Genomic DNA, 25,785 nt, shown 5'->3' with positions numbered 1-25,785 from the left:
AGGAATGAAGTCAACTTGCTAGGAATGACGGATGCAGTTTTCCTAAAGAATTTACTTCAATAAATCAGTTTGAAAGTTAGATATGAGATCATCGGGCTTATTAGAAATATTGATGAATGCGGCAGGTTGACGTTTCCGGCGAGCTGTAAAAAACGACATTCAATAAATGTATAATCAAACGGAAAGTACAAATGGCGATGATCTTACTGTAACATAATAGTTGCATCGATCGCCTTGGCAACATTCGGCGCACTTCCAATCCTCGTACCAAATATAGTGGCACAAGGGCATGTTCCCATTGATCTCTCGGAAGCATTCATCCTCTGTTGCACATCTTTTGGATACATAATACTGTTTTTCAGCCCCCTAGAAATCAAACAAAAGATTGCGAAATGTTCAAATAACATAAGAGCATTGATATCGGTTTCCGTAGGGAAAGATAACAGTATGAAAATAAGCCCCATTACAACGTGCACGTTCCTAGACATTTAACCTCTATTCATCATGCAAAGGTCTAGTGCCCTAAGAAGGGGCTGCATATGAACAATTGCTTAAAACTTGTTCAATGATTAAATTGTCGGTGTGGAAAGAAATTTTATTTCACTTTCACTCACGGAGAGCATCATTCTGCAATTTAAAATTACAAGTGTTGTTCCAACTCATTCATATGGTGATGATCCTTGATTTGAAAGATCTAACAGTTCTAATTGTTGGAATATGATGAATTGGTTTTCTGCCACAAATCAGGATGAATCACTTTGATTGGCAGATGCAGCGCCACGGGGAGAGTAAGTTGATGTCGTTCACAAATTTGGCGTTTCATTTAATGGAACATAAGATGACTGACATCCAAATAATTGACTTTTTCGGATGAATTTGGAAACCCTGGTTGGCCATCTAATCGAAAACTGCTCTGAATGTTCTTATTTCTGAACCAAAATTTACCATTCTATAATTCCCCTGAATTGAGGCCATCATTAAGGTCAGTGGTGGACACATTGAATGATGATGACCAAATTAATTCAATAAAGAAACTGTATTATTGTCACTTTTTAAATCTCTTCTTAGTTAAACAATTGGGTTAATCGGAATTTTGTAATATTGTTGTATAAAAAGAAATATGAGTTCGGCAGTAACATACAGGGTGAATCAAAAGTGATGCAAAAGTTGTTGCAGTAGCCATATTTAAAACTTGGCGCCTTTTCATATAACTTGCTTTTTTGCTCAGCCTCTTTGCCCGGGTATGATTGACATTTCTTTACTTACAGAGATTTTCATAATATGTAAGGCTTCTTGGCAATCTTGTATCAAATACAATGGCTAAGAGAGATGAAATAGAGTTTTTTAATGAAAATTGGCAAAAAACGTCTTTGTGAATGCTGCATACAAAATCCAGAACGACCGATCCGTCTCAGATCCAATACCAGTGGCCCTCAGACAGGGAGGAGACCATGAAGCAGTCTTGTCAAATATTTCAAAAAGATAAACCACGTGGCAACGGTCATGTTTGTTGGTGTTGTTGAATTAACATAAGATATCTCCGCCAGTGTTTCATCTTCTAGGTTTTCGGCTCACTACCGGCAAATGCATCCAAATCTTGCAAAAGACCATCATACCGTGGATGCTGGATATTGTTGCGGCTCAAAATTGGGCCCAATACCTCTTTCAAAAAGACTCCGGGCTCCCCAACACCCCCCGTATTACTACAGAGTTTTTAGAACATCATGGAATCAAGTTTTGCCCCAAATCACCTTGGCACCCATTTAGCCCCATCTTAATTCGCTCGACAATAGCATTTTTGCAGCGTTCCACAAAGCAAGGCATTAGCCAAATGTGTTGCAAATTTGAACGAGTTTAACGAGGTTAGGCGCAGGGTTGAGCACATGTGGCACTAACTGGACGGCTGCCATATTAGGATGGTGTGCGCACGTTTCTGTGATCGTCATATTCGTTGTGTGGTCGCAATTGGTGACTTCTTTGAATAAAAGAGGAGCAAAATTGCTAGATTCAATTGCGTTATGACTGAAACGATATCGTCAAAAGTCCATCACAAGAGATGAATCAATTTGTAGTTCCGAGGTTGCTATTTTCGCACGACTTTTGGACCACCCTGTTTTAATAGTGCCAGATTAAAACTATTGCACAACAGTTTTGTTAGTAAGATTAAGTTTTATTGCTTTGTGGAGATAAGATCACATTGTTTTCAAGTTGTTTAAAATTAGCAGCAAGCCAATTATTTCCAAATTAACCATCCATCTCTTGACCATTTACCCATTGCCCATGAAAACACATTAATATGCACCTGACTTGTAAATGAGAAACACATTACACAAATATGTAGATCTGCTTCCCAACCATTAACATAGTTTATCGTCCCCAAAAAATGCAATGAAAAAAAAAGAGATAAAGAACTATTTAGAAATTGATGGACGGATAAAGTAAGTCTGCAGTCAGTTGTCATTATACCTACAACCTATTTTGCACTTTATGCGCTTTCAAGTTAAAGTGATTTTTTAGAAAAAAAATCTGAAGAACTTCAGTCTCGCGATCTTCCTTTAATATTGACATGAATTCATGAAAATCTTAATGAATTGCAGAAGCATTAAAATTTTTGTGCTGAAATGGCTAAAGTTATATAATAAATTGCAGAAAATATCAAATATTGCTGAAAATTTTCAAACTTTCCAGATGCAATAAGCTTGCAAAAACTTCTAACATGTGTTAGGTTTTTCTGTTTTCAAAATTTGCACAATTTGCCGGATGAATGTTTGGGCCAGCCCTACCGCACAAATAGTTTTTCTGGTAAAGAAAGTAGTTTTCACCAAACAGAATGTTTCCAAAAAACTTACTTGACTCCAATAAGGTTCGGTACTCCATCTGATGGTGCTCATGCAGTGATCCTCTTCATATTCACAAGTCTTGATGGTTTTCAGGCATTTGGCGGCGTTGCCATCCTGATCATTGCAAACATAACATTCCAAACCACTTACTGAAACATAAAGTCCATGCATGGATGATGAGTTTGGATCCTCTTACTCCGTTTCGTCTCCAAAAACCATCTCACCAAATTCGATAACGATCGACAGTGTGATTCCGAAGCTCAGCCACTGCTGCAAGTCCCAAGAGACACACATGGCAACCGTTCCAGATTTGGTTTGTATTGAACTTATTTCTGAAGCCGTTGTTATTTCTTAAGGAGGGGTTGTGTCTGGTTTTGCTCTCGGGTCTTCAGGTGGCTGTACCAAGTGCCAACAACAGATGGCTGAATACAGGTAACAACAATCGTCTCTCTGTTTGCATTTATACCTGCCTGAAAATATTGACTTTAGGTTGCGAAGCTGATCTAGATTAGTTGTAAGAGCAATTTTTTTGTAGAGAATGTTTTAGTTATTTGTGGTGTCGAATTCGTTTTTAAACTGGAAACAAAGTGCATATTCTACTGTAAATCTTAACGTAGAATATCAAACTTTGAAGCACTCCAAGATTGCCCGGCAAACGTAACTAAAAATCATTATCACTCAACCTCTTATGTTACACATTGAGTTCAATTTGAGTGCTAACTAATTCCATGGCCATTTTTGGCAATTCTTTTGGGATCACAGCCAAAAATTACGTCGTCGCCTACAACGATCCTTAATAGCTGAGCTTTGCAGTATTCATTTATACCTTTCTTTTGTAAATGTAACAGGCTTTTCAGTGATGGAATATAATTCAATCCGAAAGAACACATTTTCCTGGTCACTTTAAAAGTATTATTCTCCTCCTCAAAAAATGTATCATATTGCACTTTCTTCTACTCACGCTCATATTTTCCTCGTACACATTTTATTGTACCTGAGGCGAGTTTTTTTAAACGCTCGAACCGCTTGAACCTCTGAATTAAGGCGTGGACCTTACGCAAAATGAGCATTTGCTCACCTCTTTGGCCAGTGTAGTTTCAAACCGGTTAACGTCCAAGCCCCTAACTCCAAGGTGCGAGCTTTAAAAAACTGGCCTCTAGAGGCATTTTTTCTGCCCGAGAGGGCCAATGGCTCGCTTGGATGAATGGAAAAGAAAAGCCGTTTCCAATTCCATTGCTATCTTACCTCGTTCACTAGGATAGTCAGGGGTTTTTTTTGTTATGAGGTAAAATGGACTACTGAAAGCAATTACGAGACCCAATATTTGACCCACCTCTGCGTACATTCATGTTACATAAACAAGAGGCGAACATTCACAAAATTAGAGAGCCCTGAACCTTGTTACGAGGTTCTTTGTCATAGTTTCCTTTCATCGAGGACAGTTCTCTCCTGATCTGGATCAAACCAGTTTTCAGAGAAATCCGTGAACTCGATACCCCTACTGTACGATGGAAGTACACTATTGTAAATCGAGGTAATTCAATGGAAAAAGCCAATCTTGAATTGATTAAATCAAATTAGTCACATTGACTATTCCAGTGTGAGTTACCGTGGGAACTTGATGCACATTCATCAGAAGGCTGCCCCGAAGTCATCAGCAAAACGAACAAGTGCCATTCCTTGGCAAGGGAAAGAGGTAGGGGGAATGAAGTCTTGTTTCATTTGGTAATCATTTTATTTTGCCACGCCTGGCCCCGACAGATTTGCCATAAAACGCAATCTTTAGCAATGGACCCCCTCTCAATACGAGCTGGAATACACGTCACGTCCACATACGTAAACAATCCCCGTATGAACATTATAACGTCTGGATCTCGCAAACATCGAGGTCTCCCCACAGTTGTCCGACGTCTTCCACAAGGATATGTGTATACTGTATACGTGCATACGTTCAATTTTCTACTATGTACTAGTAGGTCATATTAAGAGAAAGCTCTCTCGCTCTCTCTGTCTTCATCTCGCTCTCTTCGGTCCACAGCTACACTCGGATATTTTCCCACAGGAGCCCCCGGTCTTGTAGCACACCGGCCTTTTGAGTCTCGAGAAAGTTCTGTTCCGTTTTTCACTCTAATTCGACCTTGACAAAGAGAGCAACATGGAGCGATAAGGTATCTCCCGTCCAGCCAGAACAGCCTTTGTCGAGAAAGAGAGGGAGAGAGAGAAACAGAGGATTGGCCCTTGAATTCCCCTTTGCATTGGAGCAGTTCGTTTCAGATCTGTCCTCTCCAGGATCTGGTTTCAATACCTCTTGAAAGAGCTTTCGTCAGTTTGGCGGAGGCTTCTTGAAGTCTTGGTGTCGGTTTTTCGCTGCATAAGAAAGTTTGAGAAAGAGAAGATTGTGTCGAGGGATCTGGATTGGAAGGTACAAATCGAAAGCATTGAAGCTTGAAGGAGAAGTGTGTGGATCAGCCTACGGGAAACAAGTCCCTGAAATCTAACGGTTGAAACTTCTATTGTTGTATCTGATGGAACAAGGATCTATATATCGGCGGCTTTTGGATTGTTGGTAAGCCTTCATTCATTTTAGCAAACATTCAAATGAACTACCCCAAAGCAGAACACTTCTCCAGTACCCAAGTCGTTCTGCTAAACATATACTCGTAACCCTCATATCGTATGATTGGGCGAAAATCTTTAACAGTCTCCCTATTCCATGCTATACTTGCATTATGGCGCTCCATGACCTCTAAACTAATACTCGTACCTTAGAACGATGGAATAATCAACAATTCTTTGGTGTGGCCTGGAAGCATTCTAAAAACGCGCTTGTTGTTTCATTGCATGAATTGTCCAGTCCAAGGGTTCAGCAGGTCTCTTACCAACGGCCCTCCCATTCCGAAATTCTAACATACACAATGGGGAATGGAACACGTGAGTGGAAACGTTTCTTTGGCAGACGCCCGTCCTGAAAACAAGTCATGCGTTCAAAAGACCGACCAAAGAACGGGGATGTTGGCTTTAATTTGGTCAAACAAAATATGAGCCTGCTCAAATTTGGCCAAGGAAGAAGTGATTATTTTTCATCATGATTTGAGTTTACCATGATTTTGGTTGAAAGGAACACACATTTGTCTCTATAATAAGCTTTCGCACATAGCGCTAAAATGACGCTCAAGGCCTCAACAACGGACGATTTAGCACTTAGAAAATCAAACAAACAAGTTGGTCCATCAGCCATCACTCATTAGAAACGTCCCTGGTCACGATCAACGTTTGAAATTTACGGTCGAAATTTGCACTTTTCGTGGACGCTGTGAGCCTCTTACTAGCTTCCCTTGGCATGCTTGATTCATGTATGTTAGAAAGAAGCTCGGTATCAGTGTAAAAAAAGGCCGTGAGTTCGTGATCTCACATTCAATTTGAGACCCAATTTGCAATGGCTGTCTCCACTGTTTTTTTTTTATGACTCAAATCAACTGTCGTCCTTTTCGTTCCTGATCATTAATCAAACGATGTTCAACAACAATGATTCTCGGTGACATGAACTGTTCATCTTTAACCGAATGAGAATGACTTTTTAATCTGATTCACCTTTCTTCGAATTCGATGTTCCTATGCAGTGGTCAGTTTCCGAAAAGACGCTGCCGAAGTAGAAAAGAACAGCTGATCGCACCTGATTCTTGAAGATGTGGTCGTCGTCGTTCATTGTTCAGGAACAGTTAGCAAGATGTGAAGTAGAAGTGCTTGAATGACTGGTGCAATCGAGATACCCTGTTTTCCGACCTTTATCAAGGTTCCTCTTCGACACGGTCCACACTCAAGGCTACCAGACATTTATCATAACAAACAACTCGTTTCCAAGGTCTCATCCAGCATCCAATACCGATCTTAGCCAATTGTGCATACGATGTGAAGTCATACTACTCTCTTTGCATTCGTGGCCATCAGGGAATAACCGGATTCTTTGTACGTGTTCAAGGATCCTCAGATTTGTTTAAGAAACCCATTCCTCAGCTCACCCACGACCCTCCACAATAACGTACTCTCTTCTTACCTGGGCTCGCACATTTTAGTTCAATTGAGCTCCAAATGGGCAGTTTGAACTCGTCCAAGTACAAGGAGATCGATTGTTTCTTGGCGTGTTCTAGCATTCTTAGCCTCGCAAATTTGGATTTTGAACACGCTACAACAAAGATTGTTTACTCAAGAAGTGCTGATCTAAAGAAAAAACATTTGTACTGTTTCTTTTTACAGTGGGGAGCTGACCTTTGAATCCACTTGCTTCATTACTGATCAAGACACGCCATAAACGAAGAAGTATCAAGATTCAAGTTTCAATTGAATCATCGCAATTTTCCTCAACGACATGAGTTGCGCAGACGAGGCGTCAAAGCCTCCGGATCGAGTCCTGACTGACGTCGTTCCGGACATGGAGCTCTCGGCGCCGGAGAAGGCTCACACCGAGGTTATGCCAACCATGACCGTGAGTTTGAAGGCTGTTAAATCAGTCGGTGAGAGTGCGTCACCCGAGACGGATCCTGAAGCACTCCTCGTGGCTAATTTATCTCCAGAAGACATCCTTCTGGCTAATGCCAATCGACAAGATTATCGATTGGACTTTACTGAGGTCGAGCGAGTGTTGGAAGCCGTTCCCGAAGAAGCCACGGCCACTTTGGCGCGAACCACGTCCACCATCACGACCTCCACGACCGTCATGTGTAGTCCACAGGTGACCGCAAGCCAAGAGCAACGATCTCAAATCCCTATGGAGGCCCCTACTCCGCCCTTAGCCACATTCCATATTTCCGAGAGCAATGCCAGTGACATTGGTGCGCTTTCCGAGCACAGTTTTCCAGCCAATGGCACCAATGGCGGGGACACTTCCAGCCGAAATTCCTACATGGCGGGGCTTGTGAAAAATTCTCAACCACTGAGTGCCAAGCAACAGGTGGCTTTATGGTTGACCCGTACTTCCATGTCCGATATGTCCAGTATGCCCAGTTTGAGGAGTCTGGTGTTCCCCTCGTCAAGATCCAACACCAACAACCAGCGTCAGGAAGATCGCTCCTCCTCGTCCCATCGAAAATCGGCCCGCTCCGAGAAAAACCGTGCTTGCCGCGGAAACGGAGACGTTCATAGGAACTTCTCCACGAAGAGTCTCATCAATGGTTATGGTCAGGGTCAAGGGAGAGACGGTGATGCGTTGACCCCCCTCCCCATGCGGAAATGTGAGACGGTCATGGCCATCTCCGGTGGCATGAGCACCCGCCCATCATCCAGCAGTGTCATGAGCCAGGCCGGCACCCATGCCAGTTCACGCCGATCTTCCATGAGTCTTTTTCGCAAGTTAACGGGCCGGTCCCGTGGAACCTCCAAGCGGGCTCCTTATTCGGTGTCGTGTCAAGGAGATCGTGGTCCTCCCAATCAGATGCACCCTTCGAGTTCGACCACGGGTATGCGAACTCCTCGAGGGGCTGGTTTTGGCCAACATAGCTTTAGTGTGGCGAGTGATGTGTTCGGCGACAGTGGAAACCCTGCTCCTTTCCCGGTAAGCCCCTCATGATCTTCATTTAGGATGTAGGGCCAGATGTATGATTGTTTCGAATTTGTTTCCCGTAGGGGATCCAACCGATGAACCGCCTTCGATCCACTTCATCGGTGATGTGTTCCCGATGTGCTTCGTCGATGTTGTCTGTGTCCCGCTTAACCTCGAGATACGCCAGTCAAAGCTCGTTGATGCCGTCAATAAGGCGGCCTTCTCTGGTCACGACGATTAATGACGAACCGGAGGTGGCCTGCAAGATTTGTCTCTTGGATATTCCTATGAAAGAGACCGCCAAGTTGCAGAATTGTGGCTGCAGCTTCTGCAAAGAGGTACAAATACGCTTCTTGTCGAGTATTTTAAGTCTAGCAAAGATACGTTATGTGGAGTCCAAACAAGCCTCAATGTCTGGTAAAGATGAATCCCTGAGTTATGAGATCATTCCTCATTATGCATCGCATCGTTCTGTGCCTCAAGCAAAGGTCCAAAGCGAAAAAAAAAACATTTGCGCGGCCCACTTATTCCCAGCTCTTCTGCATTCCTGACCTTCATTCTGCGGACTTCATGACCGAGCTTGGCAACTTACAGTTTTCTTTGTATCATTTTCCATGGGTAAAACGTGAGCGTTGAACACTCAATTTTGGAAATTGTTGCCATGTCTGCGTATCTGTCTCTGACCCACGAAGATATGTCTTACTTTTAGTAAAAATGAGGAAGTGCTTAAGTTGTCATCTTGAATAATGACATTTTAGCTGAACTTCAAAATATTTCGAAAATGCTAGAAAATCAAGAGAATCCCGCCAAAGCCAAGGACACAAATGAAAACATACGATTCTTTTAAAATGTATCTAAATTTCTCCATTTCTTCCAGTGTCTCAATCAATATATCTGCTTCGAAATCATGGAAGGCGCCTACGACATATCTTGTCCGGACTCTGAGTGCGAGAAGCAAGGTGTCATCTTGCTCGATGAAATGGAAGCTATCATTGGTCTAGATATGGTGGAGAAATACAAGAAATTCAGGCTTAATACCGGTAACTTTCAGTGGCATCAGCATTTCATTTTAGTTCCGCCATCAATCAAGTCACGTTGTCCTCCTTTTCATTTGTAGAAGTGGCTCTGGATTCGAATCGAACCTGGTGCCCTGCCGCCAATTGCAATACCATTTGTCACGTGTGCTTGAATCACCCGTCTGAAGGTGATCTGTCCTCGGCAGTCCCAGTGGAATGTCCGAGCTGTTCCAAAGAGTTCTGTTCCAAGTGTTCGGGGAATTGGCATTCAGGCATGACCTGCAAGCAATATGGCGAGGACTTGTACAAGCGAAGTCTAAGACCCGGCGGTGCCCGAGCGAGCAATGGAGATCTGGATACCATGATTTTTGATCGCTTTAATGGCGATATCAAACCTTGTCCGATGTGTCGAGTTCCAATCGAGAGAGATGCGGGATGTGCACAGATGATGTGCAAACGATGCAAGCACGTCTTTTGTTGGTTTTGTCAGACCTCTCTAGATGTAAGTGAACATTAATAGCTCCTATGTAGATCATTTCCGACTCGAACTTGGGTTGATTGTCCCGAACGATTTTCTCGATTGAGATGAAAGGCTGACTTTCCATCGCCTATAAATGCTATCCGTTCTTTTCAGGACGACTTCCTACTTCGCCATTATGATTCAGGGGCTTGCAAAGGGCTCCTTGGCCATTCAAGGATGTCGGTCCTTTGGCATCGGGCTCAGGTCATTGGGATCTTTGCGGGTTTTGGCCTCTTGTTGTTGGTGGCCTCCCCAGTGCTTCTGATTGCAGCACCCTGTATCCTTTGTTGTCGATGTAAGATCATCGAAAAATTGGAGGCCGATATAGCAGGAGCCAATTTGACCGGGGGTGGCAATGGCCTGTCGTCCGACTCGCAAAGTCCCGACGAGTCACCCATCAAGACCACCAGAATCGGATCCGATTAAAGGGTCCCTCAACTAACAAATTTGACGTGTCAAAGTAAAACTAACAACCCTGAAAACCTTTATTCTCGATTACCATCCTATGTGCGTAACAGCGCGGTGTAAATTTGGATTGGATCCCTTGAATCAATTATTTTTGTCAGAAACAAAGTCCTGTATTTTCTAACTTTTATTTCGTCCATTGATGTAAATTGAACGACGAGGTCTCACAAGTTATTTTTACTTGTTTGCCTCACAAAGAAGAACTTTATTTATTGACAGACACTCTGCAACTGTAGATGCAATGACCTGATTCACTCTGAATTGAATAAAAGTCACTTGATATCGAATTTGCCACCTTTTAGTGGTGCTTATTTCTTCGTGATTAGTGATTACTCAGCAACTTACAAACAGTACAAGTCAGGGCATGATCGGTATTCTCTCCTAAGGAATCACTAGACCAAAACAATGCGCAACTCCCGGACGCGAAAGAATCATGAAAAGGTTTGTTTTCAAAGCGCTGACTCTAACATTGGTCATATCGTTAGGTTTGAGCTCAAATATCGAAGATCATGATTCTTGCCCACCTCCCAAATCGTGTCGACCGTTCCGTGAACAAGAAAGATCCGTGATCATTCATGACTCCAGGGGCAGATTGGGTAATCAGATGTTTGCCTATTGGCTCTTATACGCACTCAGGGTCCAATTTGGTTACCAATCCTTCATCATGAGGAGAACTTTTGAATATCTGGATCCTTATTTTGAGGGTCTGGATGTGGCTATAGCCGAAGACGGGTTGTGCGATTTTGAAGAGATTTACAGCACTTTTTGGTAAGTAGCATTCGCGAAGAAATTTCAAACTTCAACAGTTTCCAGTTCAAGGAGTACCACGCAACTTAGAGGTAAAACTTTTTTTTTTGTAGGAATTCAATTAGAGAGCACCGCATGCAAATCATTAGGGAGACCATTTCCAAAAGACTGGGCTACAAAGTTCAAATGGAACGCGATGACAATGGACGGTGGATATTACCCCCGGAAGTCGTAGATGATCCATCTGTCCAATACGAAAGGTGGGACGTTGGTTTAACAGAAAATCTGTGCGATTTCTGTTTGATTTCCATGCTCCTTAACTTGTAGGATAATTCACTCTGAAGATTTCGAATCTTTAGGCGACGTTAATCTTCCACCCTCCTCATTTCCGTGGGAGATCTTGTCCACCAACACTTCTGTTCAAGTCTTGGCCGATCCGGAATTCCAGGTTGGTAGGGCCTTCATCTTTCATCCTGAAAATATGCGCACCTCCCAAAAAGATTTCGGCCTTTTAAATCGAGGTAGGGAATATTTTGTGGATGTATCTCAAGAGCGAATAATGATTCAAGTTTTGTTTGTAGGCTCAAATGTTGTCCAAGGAGTTGAACAAGCTTTTACAGTCCGGAGCAAATTCATCAAGGCTGCAACTGAGTTCATGGCCAAGGTCATCAATCAAAGACAAAAATCGATGAAGCCGAGTAAGCAAATGAGGTCATTCACATTCGTTGGAATTCATTCTCGAAGAACTGATCACATCAGTTATGAAGCTGAAAGAGGTTACCGTACTTTGAAGCCCAGCTATTTTCTTTTAGCCATGGATATGTTTAGGTAAATTGACGAGTCATTACGTACTTTTAGTTCTTTTAATGACTTATTCTTCATGTTTCAGGGAAAGGTTCAAACGCATCATTTTCTTTTATGTTAGTGATGACTATAACTGGGGTAAGGATAATCTTCTACCCCGAAATCGCAAACGGGATTTATTCTTTGGAGAGGATGGAGTGCCAGATGATTTGGACAGGTACTGCTGGTCTTGCAAGCCAAGGGTTTATTAACTAACTTGGTTGTCACTAACAATATGTTTCATATCTCGTCCTTAGTGTTGGGTTCGATTTGGCTCTCATGAGCCTGTGCAATCACACCATCATCTCTCATGGAACTTTTTCTTATTGGGTTGGGTTCCTCGGAAATGGATCAGTCATCACCCCCAATCACTTTCCACAATTCCGTACCAACATGATCGTGCCAGAGTATTACCAAAAACACCCTTTGGAACATCCTCTTCCAAGACTGTTCCCGTATTTCTGAAACCCTTTTAGGGTACTCATGCACTCATTGTCTGTGATAAGGAGGGCTACTCAAAAATGCTATCAAAATTGACCAAAATGCGAACAAGAATGCAAGCATTGCAGATAGTTTTAGCTCATTTTACTTTTCATGAGAATCACAAACAAAAAGGACAGCAAACAAATATATAGAAATGCCTTGAAAATGGGTACACCTTCTTTCGCTAAAAGCACTCTATTTTACTAAAAGATTATAGCATGTTATATTTCGTATCTAAGGCAGTTATATGCCTTGGCTATCACAGAAATTTATTATTTATGTTTAAAAAGAGGTTTGTTTCAATGAAATTACCATTGGTGTTACTTCGATGAAGAACTCAACTGTATAAGCTAAACTTGGTGGAAATTCAAATAAGTGCAAATAAACACAAGGAAGCAAATAATGCAAGGAAAAAAATGCATTTGTTTATTTTGAGGCGCCTTTATGACAAGACAATTAGGAGTATCTCCTGTAGGAATCCATTGATTGATTCAACAAGCCGTCGTTGAGCGTGTTCACCTGTGTATAGAGACAGTGTGCCCCTGGTTGCTCAGCACTATTTCCCGTCAGAATCAAAACACTCGGAACAAATGAAGGGCGTGAAACTTTTAGTTTTGTTACCTTTAACGCTAGCTAGCAACGAAAGTCAGTCCCATTCTGAATGTAGGAAACAAGAATCCCAGTTAACAGATCAGCAGTCCACATGTGACCGGACATGCGTGCCCTTCGATCCCCATGCCCCAAGTGTAGTGATCCGTGACACCCAAGGGCGGTTGGGGAATCAAATGTTTGCGTATTTGCTTCTGCTCTCGCTCAAACTTCAATTCGGATATCAACCTTATCTAACGAGAAAAGGGTTTGACCATTTGAGCCCGTATTTCGAGAATCTCGACATGGAAGTGGCGGAGGATGTCCTGTGCGATTTTGACGATGTCTATCCGAAATTTAGGTACAGAATCTAGTAATTGATTGCAATCAAATTAGGCATGAGTGAGTTACATAATATAATCTAGACTCATGATTAAGGAGAAACGCCTGGAAATGATCAAACAAGCCATTTTGGACAAACTCGGATATCATATTGAGTTGGAGAGGGATGACCAAGGGCGATGGAAATTGCCACCAGAAATCATGAACAACCCTGATTTGAATCCAGGAGAGTAAGTAGTTATTAAGTGATCATCAAGCAGCATTGCTACCATTTTCGTGGAACTTTGCTTTGCATTTGTTAGAATTGTACATGACCAAACATTTCGAAACATGGATGCCATTGATATCGAGAAATCTGCATACCCTTGGGAGGTGATCACGAAGACACTTTCTATAGTGGAGTTCGCAAATTCAACCTACCATTATGGGAGGGCCTTCATCTTATATCCTGAAAACTACAGTGCCAGCAGAGAAGAGTCACGATTCATAAATGAAGGTACGGTTTGAGAGAAAATCAGCCTGAAATCTTACGCAATGTCATAAAATTTGTTCTTTGTCTGGTCCAGGTCCTGGAGTTGAGGAAGCTTTGGTCCGAGCCTTTCGGCTCAAGCAACACTACATCGATTCAGCCCAGGAAGAGCTTAACAAGATTTTAAATGAACACGAGGGCAAAAAGGCAAAGAAGAAATCGAAAAAGAGCAAGAGCAAGAAGAAGAAGAAAAAAGATGCTCCAATTTTCGTCGGCATTCATTCTCGTAGGACCGACCATCAGGATTTTGAAAGTGTCACCGGATTCAAGACCTTAAAGCCTAGCTATTACTTACACGCCATGGAAATGTACAGGTAATATCATCCGTAAGGAAGCTTGATCCGTAGATATTTGAATTCCTAATAACGGGCAAAACCCTTTCAAGTATGTCATCTCATCATTGAAGAGACAATGACGTGATGATTCGTTGACACAAGCTGGAGTCTTACGTCCGTAATAATCATGAAACCTTCGGCACATCTTTCTGAAACTGCATATACCAGCGATACAGAAAAATTCGTTTTGTCTCGTCTAGGGAGCACTTCAAGAATGTCATTTTCATTTACATCAGTGACGATCTCCAATGGGGAAAAACGCATCTACGTCCACGGACCAAGGCAGGTGATCTTTACTTTGGTGGGCAGGGTTCGCCCCACGAAAGCCACAGGTAAATCGAAATTCAAAATTCCTTGCGTCTATCAGATTGGCATCATCGGAGACTTTTGAGCCCGCAATGGTCGTTTCCTCAGATTGGCATTGTCATCTGACTTCCAACCATCTCGTTTCAGCATTGGTTTTGACCTGGCGCTCATGAGCCTGTGCAACCATACCATACTTTCATACGGGACGTTTTCCTATTGGGTAGGATTTATGGCCGGCGGATCGGTAATATTGCCCAAACATTTTCCCGACTACAGGTATTTCATTTCTGTTGGTTGGTGAACACCCCTCTCCTCGAGTAAATGATTACCCTACTAATGTCCAACTTGCAGAACGGGTAGTGACGCCAAGGCATTTTACCACCATCCTTTGAAGAATCCTTTTCCTCGACTCCATCCATATTTGTTATAAATTCGTTGATTCCAAAATAAAAATAATTTCCGCCGTGCAATAAACGCTATCCTCCGGCTGTTGATGATCATTCATGGAAAATAATCCTTGCTGGAATATGCGTGCAATTTCCATCCATAATGAGTTTCCTACCTCTCCATGGTTTCTCGGTCCATGATCATTAACTGACAGTCAATTTCAGTCTCGAGTTTGGGCATTTACCTGCCTTCAACCAATTTCAGACCCTTGATTGCCAGAGAGAACGCGAGAGAGGAATGGTTGTTGCTCGTTCGTGAATATCTGATTACTTCGTTCTGCAACGAGTAACGACTCTCTCGACCCCCGCTAATCGGGCGGGTCAGTGAGTTAATCAAAGAACTCTCTGATCCTGGACCTGACAACCACACCTTTCGCCTTTTGCCAACTTTTAGGGCAACAATAACTCCCCTCCCAGAGCTCTCTTGATAATAAAAGGCAAGGGTTGGGGTTTGATGCGAGACCAGTCCATGTTCCCCAGTAAGGTGGAGATGAAACGACAGACAAGTGCCGTCGACAGACGTCGATAGTCGATATCCGTGCTTCCTTGGATGGAGAGCTGGGGCTAGAGGTAACCAAGAGCCAGGGACGACGAACACTTGGCCCTTAAACAAGGAAACCCCAAACCCCACTAGACTGGAGCGCACAGTGCTTTTCACACCAAAAGGGAAGGGAAAAGAACCACAAAGGGAAGAAGGCTTCTGTTGAAATGGCCCCCTAGCGTTGTTTTCGAGAAAAATCTCGAAAAACATTTTTTCAACTAAGAGCTACAATGCATACATACATTTTGGGGGTGTTTTAGTTCAATGAATATACTTCCGGTGACCAACCTATAAAAAGCTTGTTGAACAAAAGGAGCAATAATAAAAGTAGTGGGCCATGACTGTCTCTTTAGGCCATGACAGTATTTTTATAACTGGTTTTGCCAAACAAAAACATTGAGATAAAGCATTCCTATTAAAAATGACGAAATAAGGGAATTTTTTCAATCAAACCTACGAACACAAATTCAAGGAGGATGCGACCTGATCTGTTGGCCTCCAATCGTGTCGTCGTATAAATTATTTTTTTGCCCTAGTGGAATTTCGCAAAACTTGTTCATAGATGGCAGCCTCGCAATTCAACCTCTCGAGTCTACCCAGGCCAATGCCTTCTTTCCTTCCACTTAAGTACTTCCAACCACATCGGCATGAGTATCAAAACATTAAGCTTTAGCCCAACTTGAACCATCATAGCCTCAGCTCGGTAAAAAAAAAAAGTCATATAACGACCTGATCCAACCCTCACCTTAGCCTTCAAAACTCAATTTTGAGACCACGTCAAAACCCTGTGCGCGTTTTGGGTGGTTTTGCGCATCCACCACGGCGTGGCAGACTTGGGGTGCATCCTGGCCAGCGGCCCTGGGTCAATCCCAGCCAGGCACCAGGGAATCCAGCCCGCCGGCCAACGCCATCAATCTATTATCCCATTAGCCCCTCATCTATTCTACACCATCAGCTGCTTTTAGGGTGACTAAAATCACCCCCTTCTCTTTCGGGGCCTTTCTCATGTTCGGCACATTACCGCTTCTATTGCCCCCCACACGGTGGCGCCTGACATTTCAATCCTGGCCTTTAACATTAGATCCTAATGTACTAATATGAATCAAGTCTCAGCCCACGTCATAAGGAATAACCCAGCCCACATTGTCCCGCCTCCATGGATGGTGTCTGCTAAGTTCGAGATTTCCGTCCTGATCATCGGCGTTGGCGTCGGCGCCATCCTGGACTACCAAAAGACGAGATCATAAAAAAGTAAATAAGCCCTCTTTCGTAGGTTCGTTGGTTGGTTCGTTCTTGCCTTCTGACTCGATCTGGACGATCTGGACCCTGATCTGGACCCTGATCTGGACCCTGATCTGGACAGAGAGCAAACACACCGTTCCGTTCCCCGTGCCTCGTTCTTCTTCTGGGTTGACTGCCATTTGTGGGTGGTGTTCGTCTCGATGACTCGATTTGTGGGTCGAGACTCAGACACGCCCGACGTCGGGTTCGGGAACCGCCTACGGTTAACCGTTATCCTTGATAGCGTAGCCCGTTCTTAAGTGTCGACCTTGCCTTGATTGCCGCTGAGAGCGTGCTGGTGAGCGTGCTCGCTGGCGGGGCCAGGATGAATTTATCCCCGCCGCCTGGCACAGGATCGACGTCCGGATCGACCTCGGAAGGGATTTTAAAAGCCGATTGGGTGGATCCCGCCCCTTGGCCCGCCTTGGCGGGCGCTAATCCGCCGTTATTAGACGAGTCTGAGGCCGATGAAGAGGCGCCCGAGCCCGAGGATGAGGATGAAGAAGAGGAGGCCCATCCGGTCGTAGAAGTGGCTAATATCAAGTAAGTGTTGTGGTTTTGGAAACGCCCATGTGACGCTAATCAAGGCGAGTGAGTAGGAGGGAGGGAGGGAGGGGGAGACATGGGTGTCAAGGGTGTCAACCCGGGCAGCTGGGATTTGTCAGCCGTTTGAATTTGAAGCACAATGTGCCATGTCAAATCTATCCCAATGAGATGAGTCGAGCATTGAATTCTTGTCGTGATGGTCTTTTCCAGTGGGGTTTTGGTGGATTTGTCCGAAGCCGATCAAGACTTGGCCAATAACAATGACCCCAACAACAATGCGGCCAATCTCAATGCGCCGTTGTTGGAAGGCCAACCTGACTTGGCCATTCAGCCAGCCGCTCCGACCTTGGCCGAGTCTGATCCATCGCCCGAGGAACCGCCGGAGAACGCTCCGGATGAATCCGAGGCCAGTCATTCCAGCTCCAGCAGCCATGAGGTGTCGTTTAAGGTCGATTTACCCACCGACAATCCGGGTGAGGGGTCCTCGGGTTGTTCGGAGGCCTCAGAATCACTAGAGTCTGGCTCGCCCCATGGCACCCTGCAACAATGCCCGAAGTACGAGGCCTTGAAAGCGGATGCCTTGCTGATCTTAAAATTCATGCCAGGCAAGAGCTTTGAGGAGATTCATCATTACCTGGAGGCTCACATGGATAATCCGGCACGCGTTCAGGTAAGATGAGACGCGATGGCTCATCGCTTGGCCAATTAGCTAGTTCGTCTGTTCGCCGCACTGTTGTCTCATCTCATAGAGGGCCGCTCGATCAGTATGGAAGGATATCATTTGATCCGTATTTTCCCAAAGAATTAGTATGCGTTGTTAGGCTAACGCAATAACGGCAGAGCGCTAATTAAGTCACAGCGAAAGATTATGGCGGTCCATTGCGCATGCTAAATCTCAAGAACATTGATCTGGCCAGCTTTTAAACCCGAAGTAAAAAGTTCTGCGTCCACAGCCAAGAGTTTGCAGAACTTACTAATCCTCACGAACCATTTGCTAGTTTGGGCAGCATGGCTGTAGCTTAAGCCTTTACTCATCCTCTGCTTGATTGATGGGTCGAAGAGCGAAGGTTGCAATTGGAGGCCTTCCCGTAGCGATATAAGGCTATAACCTAGGTCCATTGAATTCATAACTAATGAGTATCCGTAGCATTCTCAAGTGTGTGTTGTCTGTCTTTCTTGAAGGTGGTTCTCAACGAATTTCTTGAGGAAGTGGAGCAAAAATCGGAGAGCTCGTCGAAATCCTCCAAATTTAGGTCCAGTTCGTCGCAACCAATGGAACTTTCCGCCAGCTCCAGTGGAACGGACAGTGACAGTGAGATTAACCTCGTCAAAAATAAATCGGGCAACGGTCTGAAGGCCAAGAACTCGAAGCTGAGCAAACCGAGCTCAGATCCGCCCCCGGGTCCAAGTGGTTCATGTGAAACAAAAGCTTCGCGAGGTGTCCTGCGAAAGAGCCACTCGGGCCGAAAACGCCTCATTAGCTTGGATCCCAACTTGTCAGACGAAGATCTTGACTTCAAAAGCAAGATTGCCCATACCAATGTTGAGACGACGACGACGACAGCAAAAACTCGCGACGAAGACGATCCCGGGAAACCCTGTAAGCCTGTGGGCGATAGAGGGGTCAAACGTAGGTGGAGCAAGAAGTCTAGTAAAGATGGTGGAGGGCTCTTGCGTCGTCAACATGAGCGGAGTAAGATTCAATTGTCAGAGAAACACCTTCATGGGCCTTACAACTTTTACGACCACCGCAAACGAGGCGCCCCTTCTTCCTCAAGTCCATCAGGAACGTCCACCTCCGATGCCTTTGCAAGCTCCCGGCCGAGGGGCAAGATCGAGTTCAAGGCCTTGCGGAAGGACCTCCAGGTCATTGTGGACAACAATCCTGATAAGGGCAATCTCAGTAACTCGAGTGCTCGGTCAGGGGCTGCCATGTCAGGCCCAAGCACAGAGTCAAAAAATGGGAACGATTCTCCGCCAGTGGTGGATCTTCGAGACTTGCCTCCAAGTCCGGTTGTGGTGGTAGATCTGTCCGATGCAGACCAAAGTGAAAAACGCGAGTTGCTGGGCAGCTTTACCAATATGTTTCCGGGTACGCCCGTCGAGTATCTTGTGGAGCAAGCCGACGAGCTGGCAGGCAAACCTGCAGCTATTGAAAGGTTAATAATCAGTTCGCTTTCCACGAATACCGTGGTTCATATAGAGTCGAAACGGGGCCAATTTTCACCATTGTTTTTCTTTAGATTTATCATGGAACTGCTGGCCAGAGAATCCAAACCCCCGGATTATTGGGTTCCTAAGGCACAACGTCCTCCAGAGTTAGGGTTTTCCGTGGGTTCCAATGCCGCCGGTCCTCCTTTAAATACCGACCCTTCACTGGTCAACGGAGACGAGGTCCTCTTCCCCATTGACGGGGGTACATATCCCAATTAATTGCCTCCGCCATTGGACGAGCCCAAAGAAGGACTGAAAATGGATCTCTTGGACTGGCAAGCACCTCCAAACCATTTGGACGAGGTCTTATTACCCGCTCATCCTGGTGAGCCTATCATTGATCTACCCGAAGAAGTGGTCGAGGAAGAAGCCCTGGCCGGACCTTCTAATGAGGAAAATCAGGAAGATAAGAATAAAAGCCGATTCTCGACGGTGGAGATCTTGTTTCCGCAAGCGGATCCGGAATTCCTCCATCAAAAGGTTCTAGAATTCGAAAATGACGACGAGGCATTCAACCGATGGGTCAATGAGTCCCTCGAGAACAAAGGGAGCGACTTTCCCTCTCGTGAAGCCTACGAGAAGCGTCAAGAGGTAAGAGAACAACTACCTATACGTAGTGTCGTTGGTAGAGGAAGAAAGAAAGTTAATTGTTCGCTTATCCGCTCCATAGGAAGCCGATTTGCTCCAGAAATACTCACGCGAGGTGGATGTGGAAGACATTCTCAACATGTACGAGGACCCTGTGGCATTTTTCTCGGACAAAACCCGCAAAACCTCTGAACTCTATGAGAAGCAAGCTGTGGCCCAGCTCAAACGGGAGTTTTGCTACGTGGGTGTCAATGTGATAATGAAGATATTCATACAGAATAACAAGCTCTACTACCCTGCGTTCAAGACACTGAAGAAGTACAATGGATCGAAAAGAAAGACCAAGAGAATGGATCACGAGTGCTCCATGCCACAAGGGATCGATCTCAACTTTTTGAAGGTGAGTGCCTTTGATGTAGATGATCGCAACTAAATACATAGTAGGGCAGTAAATTTAGTTAAGAAACTATACTTACATGTTCCTTGATTTCATAAAAAAAAACATTACTCGATGACATCTCGTAACTTGTTCGGTGTGCCCGAAGTTAGTTCTATTTTTGACAACTTGTTCGATGATTGGTATGGTATAAGTGATTATTTTTTTACCCCGCTGTATTCTTCATTTTTCTAGAGGGTAGGGTACTTAACATGTAGCCCCATAACAAGGAATTTATTAATGGGGTTAAAAGAATGTTCATTGTGATTCGTTACTTTTATAGGGGATCGGCTTAAAATCCTGCGGGTAATAGTTCGAATACATTCATTTCATAGCATGTTTTCGGTTTTACATTACAGGAAGTTCAATTCTCCCGGATTGAAGGAAAGATCGAAGCTCGCAAACAAAACTTGGAGGAAGAACGCCAACTTCTCATCGAAGAGGGAAAGAAATCCGGATCTTTGATTGAATGTTCCTGTTGTTACAACGACGAATGCTTACCCCAAGATATGCTGCCCTGCAGGGGTGGTCATCTCTTTTGCATTGAATGCGTTCAGCGAGCTTCTCAAGTTGCCGTGGGCGAAGCCAAAACCAGCCTCACCTGCCTTGGGCAATGTGACGAGATCTTCGAGTTGTCCACTCTGCAGAAGGCCCTCAAGGCAAATATGTTCTCGAAATGGCTAAAGAAGATATCGCTAGCCGAAATTGAAAAGGTAAGTTGCGAGGAGAAATGACAACTCGTCTAGTTACTGAGCAATAACGGTTTCCCAATGGCACTTGCAGGCCGATATCGAGGGCTTAGAGCGTTGTCCGTTCTGCGAGTTTGCCACTATCATGGAGTTCTCTCCGGAAGAGAACAAGGTGTTCCAATGTCAGAATCCAGAGTGCGGGAAAGAGTCCTGCCGATTGTGCAAAGAGATCTCACATATCCCCTTGCGATGTGAAGAGGTCGAAAAGGATGCCGAAGTCCGAAAACGAACCTACATAGAGAATAAGATGACCGAGGCCCTAGTGCGGAAATGTTGGAAATGCGGAAAACCGTATCTGAAAGTGGATGGGTGCAACAAGATGACTTGCACCTGCGGTGCCAAGATGTGTTATTTGTGCCGAAAACCTGTCACAGACTACACCCATTTCTACGGCCAAGGTGGCGTGAGCAACGGAAAGCAATGCCCGTTGTGGTCTGATAACAACAAGCTTCATGAGCGAGATGTGGCCAAAGGCGCTTTGGAAGCCAAAAAGAACATGGATGAAAAGGAGCCATCCATCAAACTCAAGCACGATCCCACGAAGAACATCCGCGAAGAGGCGGCCCTAGAGAACGAAGCGGCAGCGCCTCCGCCCCACCCGTTGGAAGTCGTGGTGGGCGGCCGTGGAGGTCGGATTCGTCAGCACATCGTGGCACAACAACGCATGATTGAGAATCAGATCGAGGCGCTCAATCGCATGGGTCGAGGGGCAGGTGGAGGACCTGGACCCGGACGAGGCCCGCCTGGCGCCATGCCCTACCCAATGCACGTCAATCCAATGCCCCAACGGCGACAAGGTGCTCCCCATCTGCAATACAACAACTTGATCAACCAAATGGGCGAGATCTTGGAGCTTCGTAACCAGCACCGAATGAGAGAGCAAGAGCTGTTGGGTAGAGAACGAGAGGCGCTAGAAGGTTACAGACACCATCACGCGCTTGTGCCCCAACCACCCCCACCCCAGCCACATCCCCACAACCCTTATATGGGTCGAGGGGGTCCAGGTGGGATGGGCCCTCCTCCAGCTCATTTTCACAATGCCATGCAGCCCATGAGGCGGATGGCCATGGCTCCGCCCAGGCACGTTAATGCACCCCAACACAATCAACCTCAACCCCAGCCCCAGCCCCAGCCCCAGCCAGGACAGATCAACCCCAATCCCGGGGCCAATCCTACGCTGATGGCAGGCCCGGTGTTGGATCCTCAAGGTCGGCCTCGGGTGAGGAATGACCGTTTTGACGAACCGCCCCTCATGTTCAACAACTATTTTGGTCAAATGGCGGCTGCCGTGGGCGGAGATCCTCAGCGACCTGCCATGGGAGAAAGAGGAGTGCGAATGATGCCCATGGGCAGGGGAGGGGAGCAACCCGGCGAACAGCCCGTGGACCTCAGACCCCAACCAGCTGATTTGAGGCGTGTGCCCGTGATAGTTGGTCATCCCGCTGGCCCACCTCGGCCTCCTCCACCTCCACGTGACAATCGTCATGGACGGCCAGAAGGTCAGATGGAACCCGGTCCTGTTGTTCCAGCTGGAGCTCCAGCTCCTCCTCCAGGCCCTGTTCCTCAACCACCGGCTCGAGTCCGAGCCCACAATCCTCCTCCTCCACCCCCCCACCCACCACATCCGCCGCCCGTGCCTCCGCGTCCGAATGGAAACGGATTCATGGACATGTATCTGGATGCAGAGTTCCTCCTGGATGATCTGAATCCGTTTGACGTTCTATTTTAAGGGCCACTCGAGCTAGTTGACCCGTGGTCGGGCTTGATGCGAAGGCCACGATTGGACAGTAGGTAATGATTAGTACTATTGAAAGTGGGAAGATGGTGCATCTGCGATGTGGGTAAAAACCTTTTATCGGAGATGTAGGAAGAGGAGTCCCTTTGACCGTTCTACCAAATGATCGAAGATTTGTCAAAAACAATTAGTATGCCATTGTTCTCCAACCAGCCACTTTTGATCTCTTAAATAATCTGAAAACTTGTCTCTCACGTTTCATCAATGTGGTGGGTCAAATAAATCGAGTATGTCGCCATCTCTTTTACTCTTTGATTGGGCATCATTAAGAAAAGAAAATACTCAGGGGATTTCGGGGTAGACTTCGTGCCATTTCCTCTTCATAGTTGGTTGGCTGCATTGGTCTTCAATCGACCACAAAAGATGATTTAAATCAATGTCGAGCTCATTTGATTCAATAAAAGGGTCGATCGATGTTAACAAAAAAAAAGATAGCTATTGGCGATGAATCAAACTGATCTAGACGATCTTGTCTCTCGCCTATTTGATCCTAACGCTTCTTCTCCCAATTTTGATTATTAGCAGGGCTATTCCAAAAATCCCTTAGGATTATTTTCCACTTTATCCAATCTTTTTGCATTATTTTGTGTTTTTTACATTTACCATTTTGGCTGAAAAACTAAATCGAAAATTAGAAAAAATTAAAAATGATGAAAATGCAAAACAAAGGCTCATCTACCATTTCATAACGTTTTTATTTTTTTGTTTCAAATTACTTTTTTCCGAAAGGTCTTCATTATCTTGCTTTTTAGACAACACACCATTCTTAATTACGTCTCCTCGGCTTACAAAAACAAACTGCTCCAAAGGTCTTCTTTCAGAATATAGCCAAAGTATCTCGTGATAGAAAGTATTGCTTCTGTTCCTATGTTATGCTTGCCTTGTAAGCGCACCAGTTGATCCACAAAGCATCCTTTAAGTCCATGCATGGGCTTTGGCTCCTTTTTGGCGCTTTAAGTAAGAAATAAGGCTTCATTCAGTAGGGCCGAGTGCTTATAGAAAAAGTTTGTGCATTATTTTTTGGGGGGGCATGCCGTTGAATTTTCGCTTACCCTATTCTTTTGGTTATCTCATTATTTTACTACTAACGCTTTAAAAATATTCTACCAGAAATCTCTGCATTTTTTGCCCTTTTTGTTGCATTTGAATGGAAGTTTTTGCCAATTATATTGACATTATTTGTCCAGCCCTGGTTATTAGTCAACTCTAATATTTGAGTATGGTTTATTCTGATGCTTCATATCACAGTCAAGCATTGGGCTACGAAGACTCTAAAGGATGTTGCGCATTCCCCAACTAGCGTCTTGTCGGCCCAGTTTGTGGTTCTTGATTTCCGTCACCCTGAAAATCACAAACGAAAACATTCCGTTTCTGGCCAAGAGCAACAACATCCAGCCAAAAAGACAGTGAGAGTGCTGACAGTGCTGAGAGTGCTGACGGTTAGGTATCCCGCCCATCTGCATCCCATCCTCCACCTATCTTGCTGCGTGGTCCATCCCACCTGTTCCTGGGGGGGGTCGCGTCTACTCCACCATGATCCTGTCCGCGTCCGGAATTTCCAATTCCAGTAACAGTTTACCCGATCCCTCGGTCACGGAGGATAGTTATCGCAAATGTCTCAAGATGGGAGTGGCCAATATCCTGTCCGAGGTGGGCTTCGACTCGACCACGCCCTTAGCCCTGGAGACGCTGTGCGAGTTGTTCCAGAGCTTTCTGGGGGAATTGGGTCGCTCCAGTCGAGCCTACACGGAATTAGCTTGTCGAGCCCACCCCTTGCACGCCGATGTCTTATTGGCTCTCATAGAAATGGGCGTACCCACGGAGGGCTTGTCGGCCTATGCCTTCCGACCAGGCCGCAAATCCTTAGCTAATCCTCAACCCGCCCCGCCCATCAAACAGACCTCCATATTACACACGGGCGATCGGCCCGCCTCGTCCCGCTCGAAAGCCCGACAAGCGGGCGGAGATTTTCTGCCCGAGCTGCCAGACTCCCACGCCTTTGTGCGCACGCCCACTCACAAACAGCCCGTGACGGATTACGTTGGGGTCCGGGAAAAGGCTGCCTCGCAAAAGCGGGATGTGGAACGGGCTCTCACCCGTTTCATCGCCAAAACGGGTCAAACGCATTCTCTATTCAGTACCAACGATACCAATCTCTTTCCACTCATCTCACCTGAGCGTCTCATGCCCGATCAGCCCTTGCTCCCCGCCTATATCAACGCCCTCTTGTTCAAGGACCAGGTCTTTGAGGAGGATGAGCGGGAATTTCAGCCCAAGAAGAAGAAGGAAGACGATCCCTTGGATGATTCGGATGACGATGATCCCCCTCCTCCCGTGCCAACGACGGAGAAGATGAAAAGTTCGGACCCCATCGATTCGGATTCCGATGAAGAAGTCAAAGTTGAGCCGCCGCCTTCGGCCGCCGTGGTGCCCGTCCAGGAATCACCTGTCAAACGGAACCGTAGAGAACACGATGGGGTGATTGAGAACCCGTTCCTAAAACCCGTCCGAATGCCTCGAACCACGGCCACGCCCGTGAAACGAGCTCTGTGACGAATTTTTGAGGGACCAATAAACTGATTGAATATCCACGGTTGTAATCCCATGGCAAATAATTGACATTCCCAATTTCCAGGATT

The 25,785-nt window shown here is 45.2% G+C and overlaps 5 protein-coding genes across 10 annotated transcripts; 4 read left to right on the top strand and 1 right to left on the bottom strand.

Annotated features, from left to right (window-relative positions):
* Window positions 1–34: 34 nt before the first annotated feature.
* Window positions 35–5,057, bottom strand: LOC131884611 (uncharacterized). Its single transcript, XM_059232446.1, has 5 exons — window positions 4,450–5,057; window positions 3,065–3,310; window positions 2,850–2,989; window positions 208–366; window positions 35–143 (listed from the first exon to the last, which is right to left on the bottom strand). Exons 2-5 carry the CDS (start codon window positions 3,132–3,134, stop codon window positions 57–59), a joined length of 456 nt encoding a protein of 151 aa, XP_059088429.1. The 5' UTR covers window positions 3,135–3,310; window positions 4,450–5,057; the 3' UTR covers window positions 35–56.
* A 92-nt stretch (window positions 5,058–5,149) lies between these two features.
* On the top strand, window positions 5,150–10,664 carry LOC131884602 (uncharacterized). Of its 3 annotated transcripts, none has more exons than XM_059232435.1 (6): window positions 5,150–5,406; window positions 7,095–8,388; window positions 8,460–8,714; window positions 9,254–9,416; window positions 9,494–9,894; window positions 10,027–10,664. In XM_059232435.1, exons 2-6 carry the CDS (start codon window positions 7,207–7,209, stop codon window positions 10,336–10,338), a joined length of 2,313 nt encoding a protein of 770 aa, XP_059088418.1. In that variant the 5' UTR covers window positions 5,150–5,406; window positions 7,095–7,206; the 3' UTR covers window positions 10,339–10,664. The 3 variants fall into 3 exon arrangements, with proteins under 3 accessions (XP_059088418.1, XP_059088419.1, XP_059088417.1); XM_059232436.1 differs by lacking the exon at window positions 5,150–5,406 and adding an exon at window positions 6,476–6,702; XM_059232434.1 differs by lacking the exon at window positions 5,150–5,406 and adding an exon at window positions 6,476–6,806.
* A 22-nt stretch (window positions 10,665–10,686) lies between these two features.
* On the top strand, window positions 10,687–15,024 carry LOC131884607 (uncharacterized). Of its 4 annotated transcripts, none has more exons than XR_009373738.1 (7): window positions 10,687–11,145; window positions 11,238–11,384; window positions 11,452–11,645; window positions 11,706–11,952; window positions 12,014–12,145; window positions 12,225–13,399; window positions 13,477–13,610. XR_009373738.1 is itself a non-coding variant. In XM_059232441.1 (7 exons), the coding sequence occupies exons 2-7, from the start codon at window positions 13,492–13,494 to the stop codon at window positions 14,978–14,980; spliced, it is 930 nt and encodes a 309-aa protein (XP_059088424.1). In that variant the 5' UTR covers window positions 12,441–13,399; window positions 13,477–13,491; the 3' UTR covers window positions 14,981–15,024. The 4 variants fall into 4 exon arrangements, 2 of the variants coding, with proteins under 2 accessions (XP_059088424.1, XP_059088423.1); XR_009373737.1 differs by having other exon boundaries at window positions 13,464–13,603; XM_059232441.1 differs by lacking the exons at window positions 10,687–11,145; window positions 11,238–11,384; window positions 11,452–11,645; window positions 11,706–11,952; window positions 12,014–12,145 and adding exons at window positions 13,683–13,876; window positions 13,947–14,223; window positions 14,445–14,576; window positions 14,698–14,826; window positions 14,902–15,024 and having other exon boundaries at window positions 12,441–13,399.
* A 1,770-nt stretch (window positions 15,025–16,794) lies between these two features.
* LOC131884613 (uncharacterized) lies at window positions 16,795–23,384 on the top strand. The gene is given in 7 exon segments (XM_059232448.1): window positions 16,795–17,361; window positions 17,575–18,034; window positions 18,547–19,523; window positions 19,608–20,169; window positions 20,249–20,566; window positions 20,962–21,315; window positions 21,386–23,384. Coding segments are annotated over 7 exon segments (4,584 nt in total). The 5' UTR covers window positions 16,795–17,143; the 3' UTR covers window positions 23,081–23,384.
* A 1,134-nt stretch (window positions 23,385–24,518) lies between these two features.
* Window positions 24,519–25,781, top strand: LOC131884609 (transcription initiation factor TFIID subunit 8-like). Its single transcript, XM_059232444.1, has one exon. It carries the CDS (start codon window positions 24,680–24,682, stop codon window positions 25,697–25,699), a length of 1,020 nt encoding a protein of 339 aa, XP_059088427.1. The 5' UTR covers window positions 24,519–24,679; the 3' UTR covers window positions 25,700–25,781.
* The last annotated feature ends 4 nt before the right edge of the window (window positions 25,782–25,785 follow it).

Source organism: Tigriopus californicus, chromosome 8 (genome assembly GCF_007210705.1).
Source record: "Tigriopus californicus strain San Diego chromosome 8, Tcal_SD_v2.1, whole genome shotgun sequence".
NCBI lineage: Eukaryota > Metazoa > Arthropoda > Copepoda > Harpacticoida > Harpacticidae > Tigriopus > Tigriopus californicus.
This window is presented reverse-complemented; position numbering and strand designations above follow the sequence as displayed.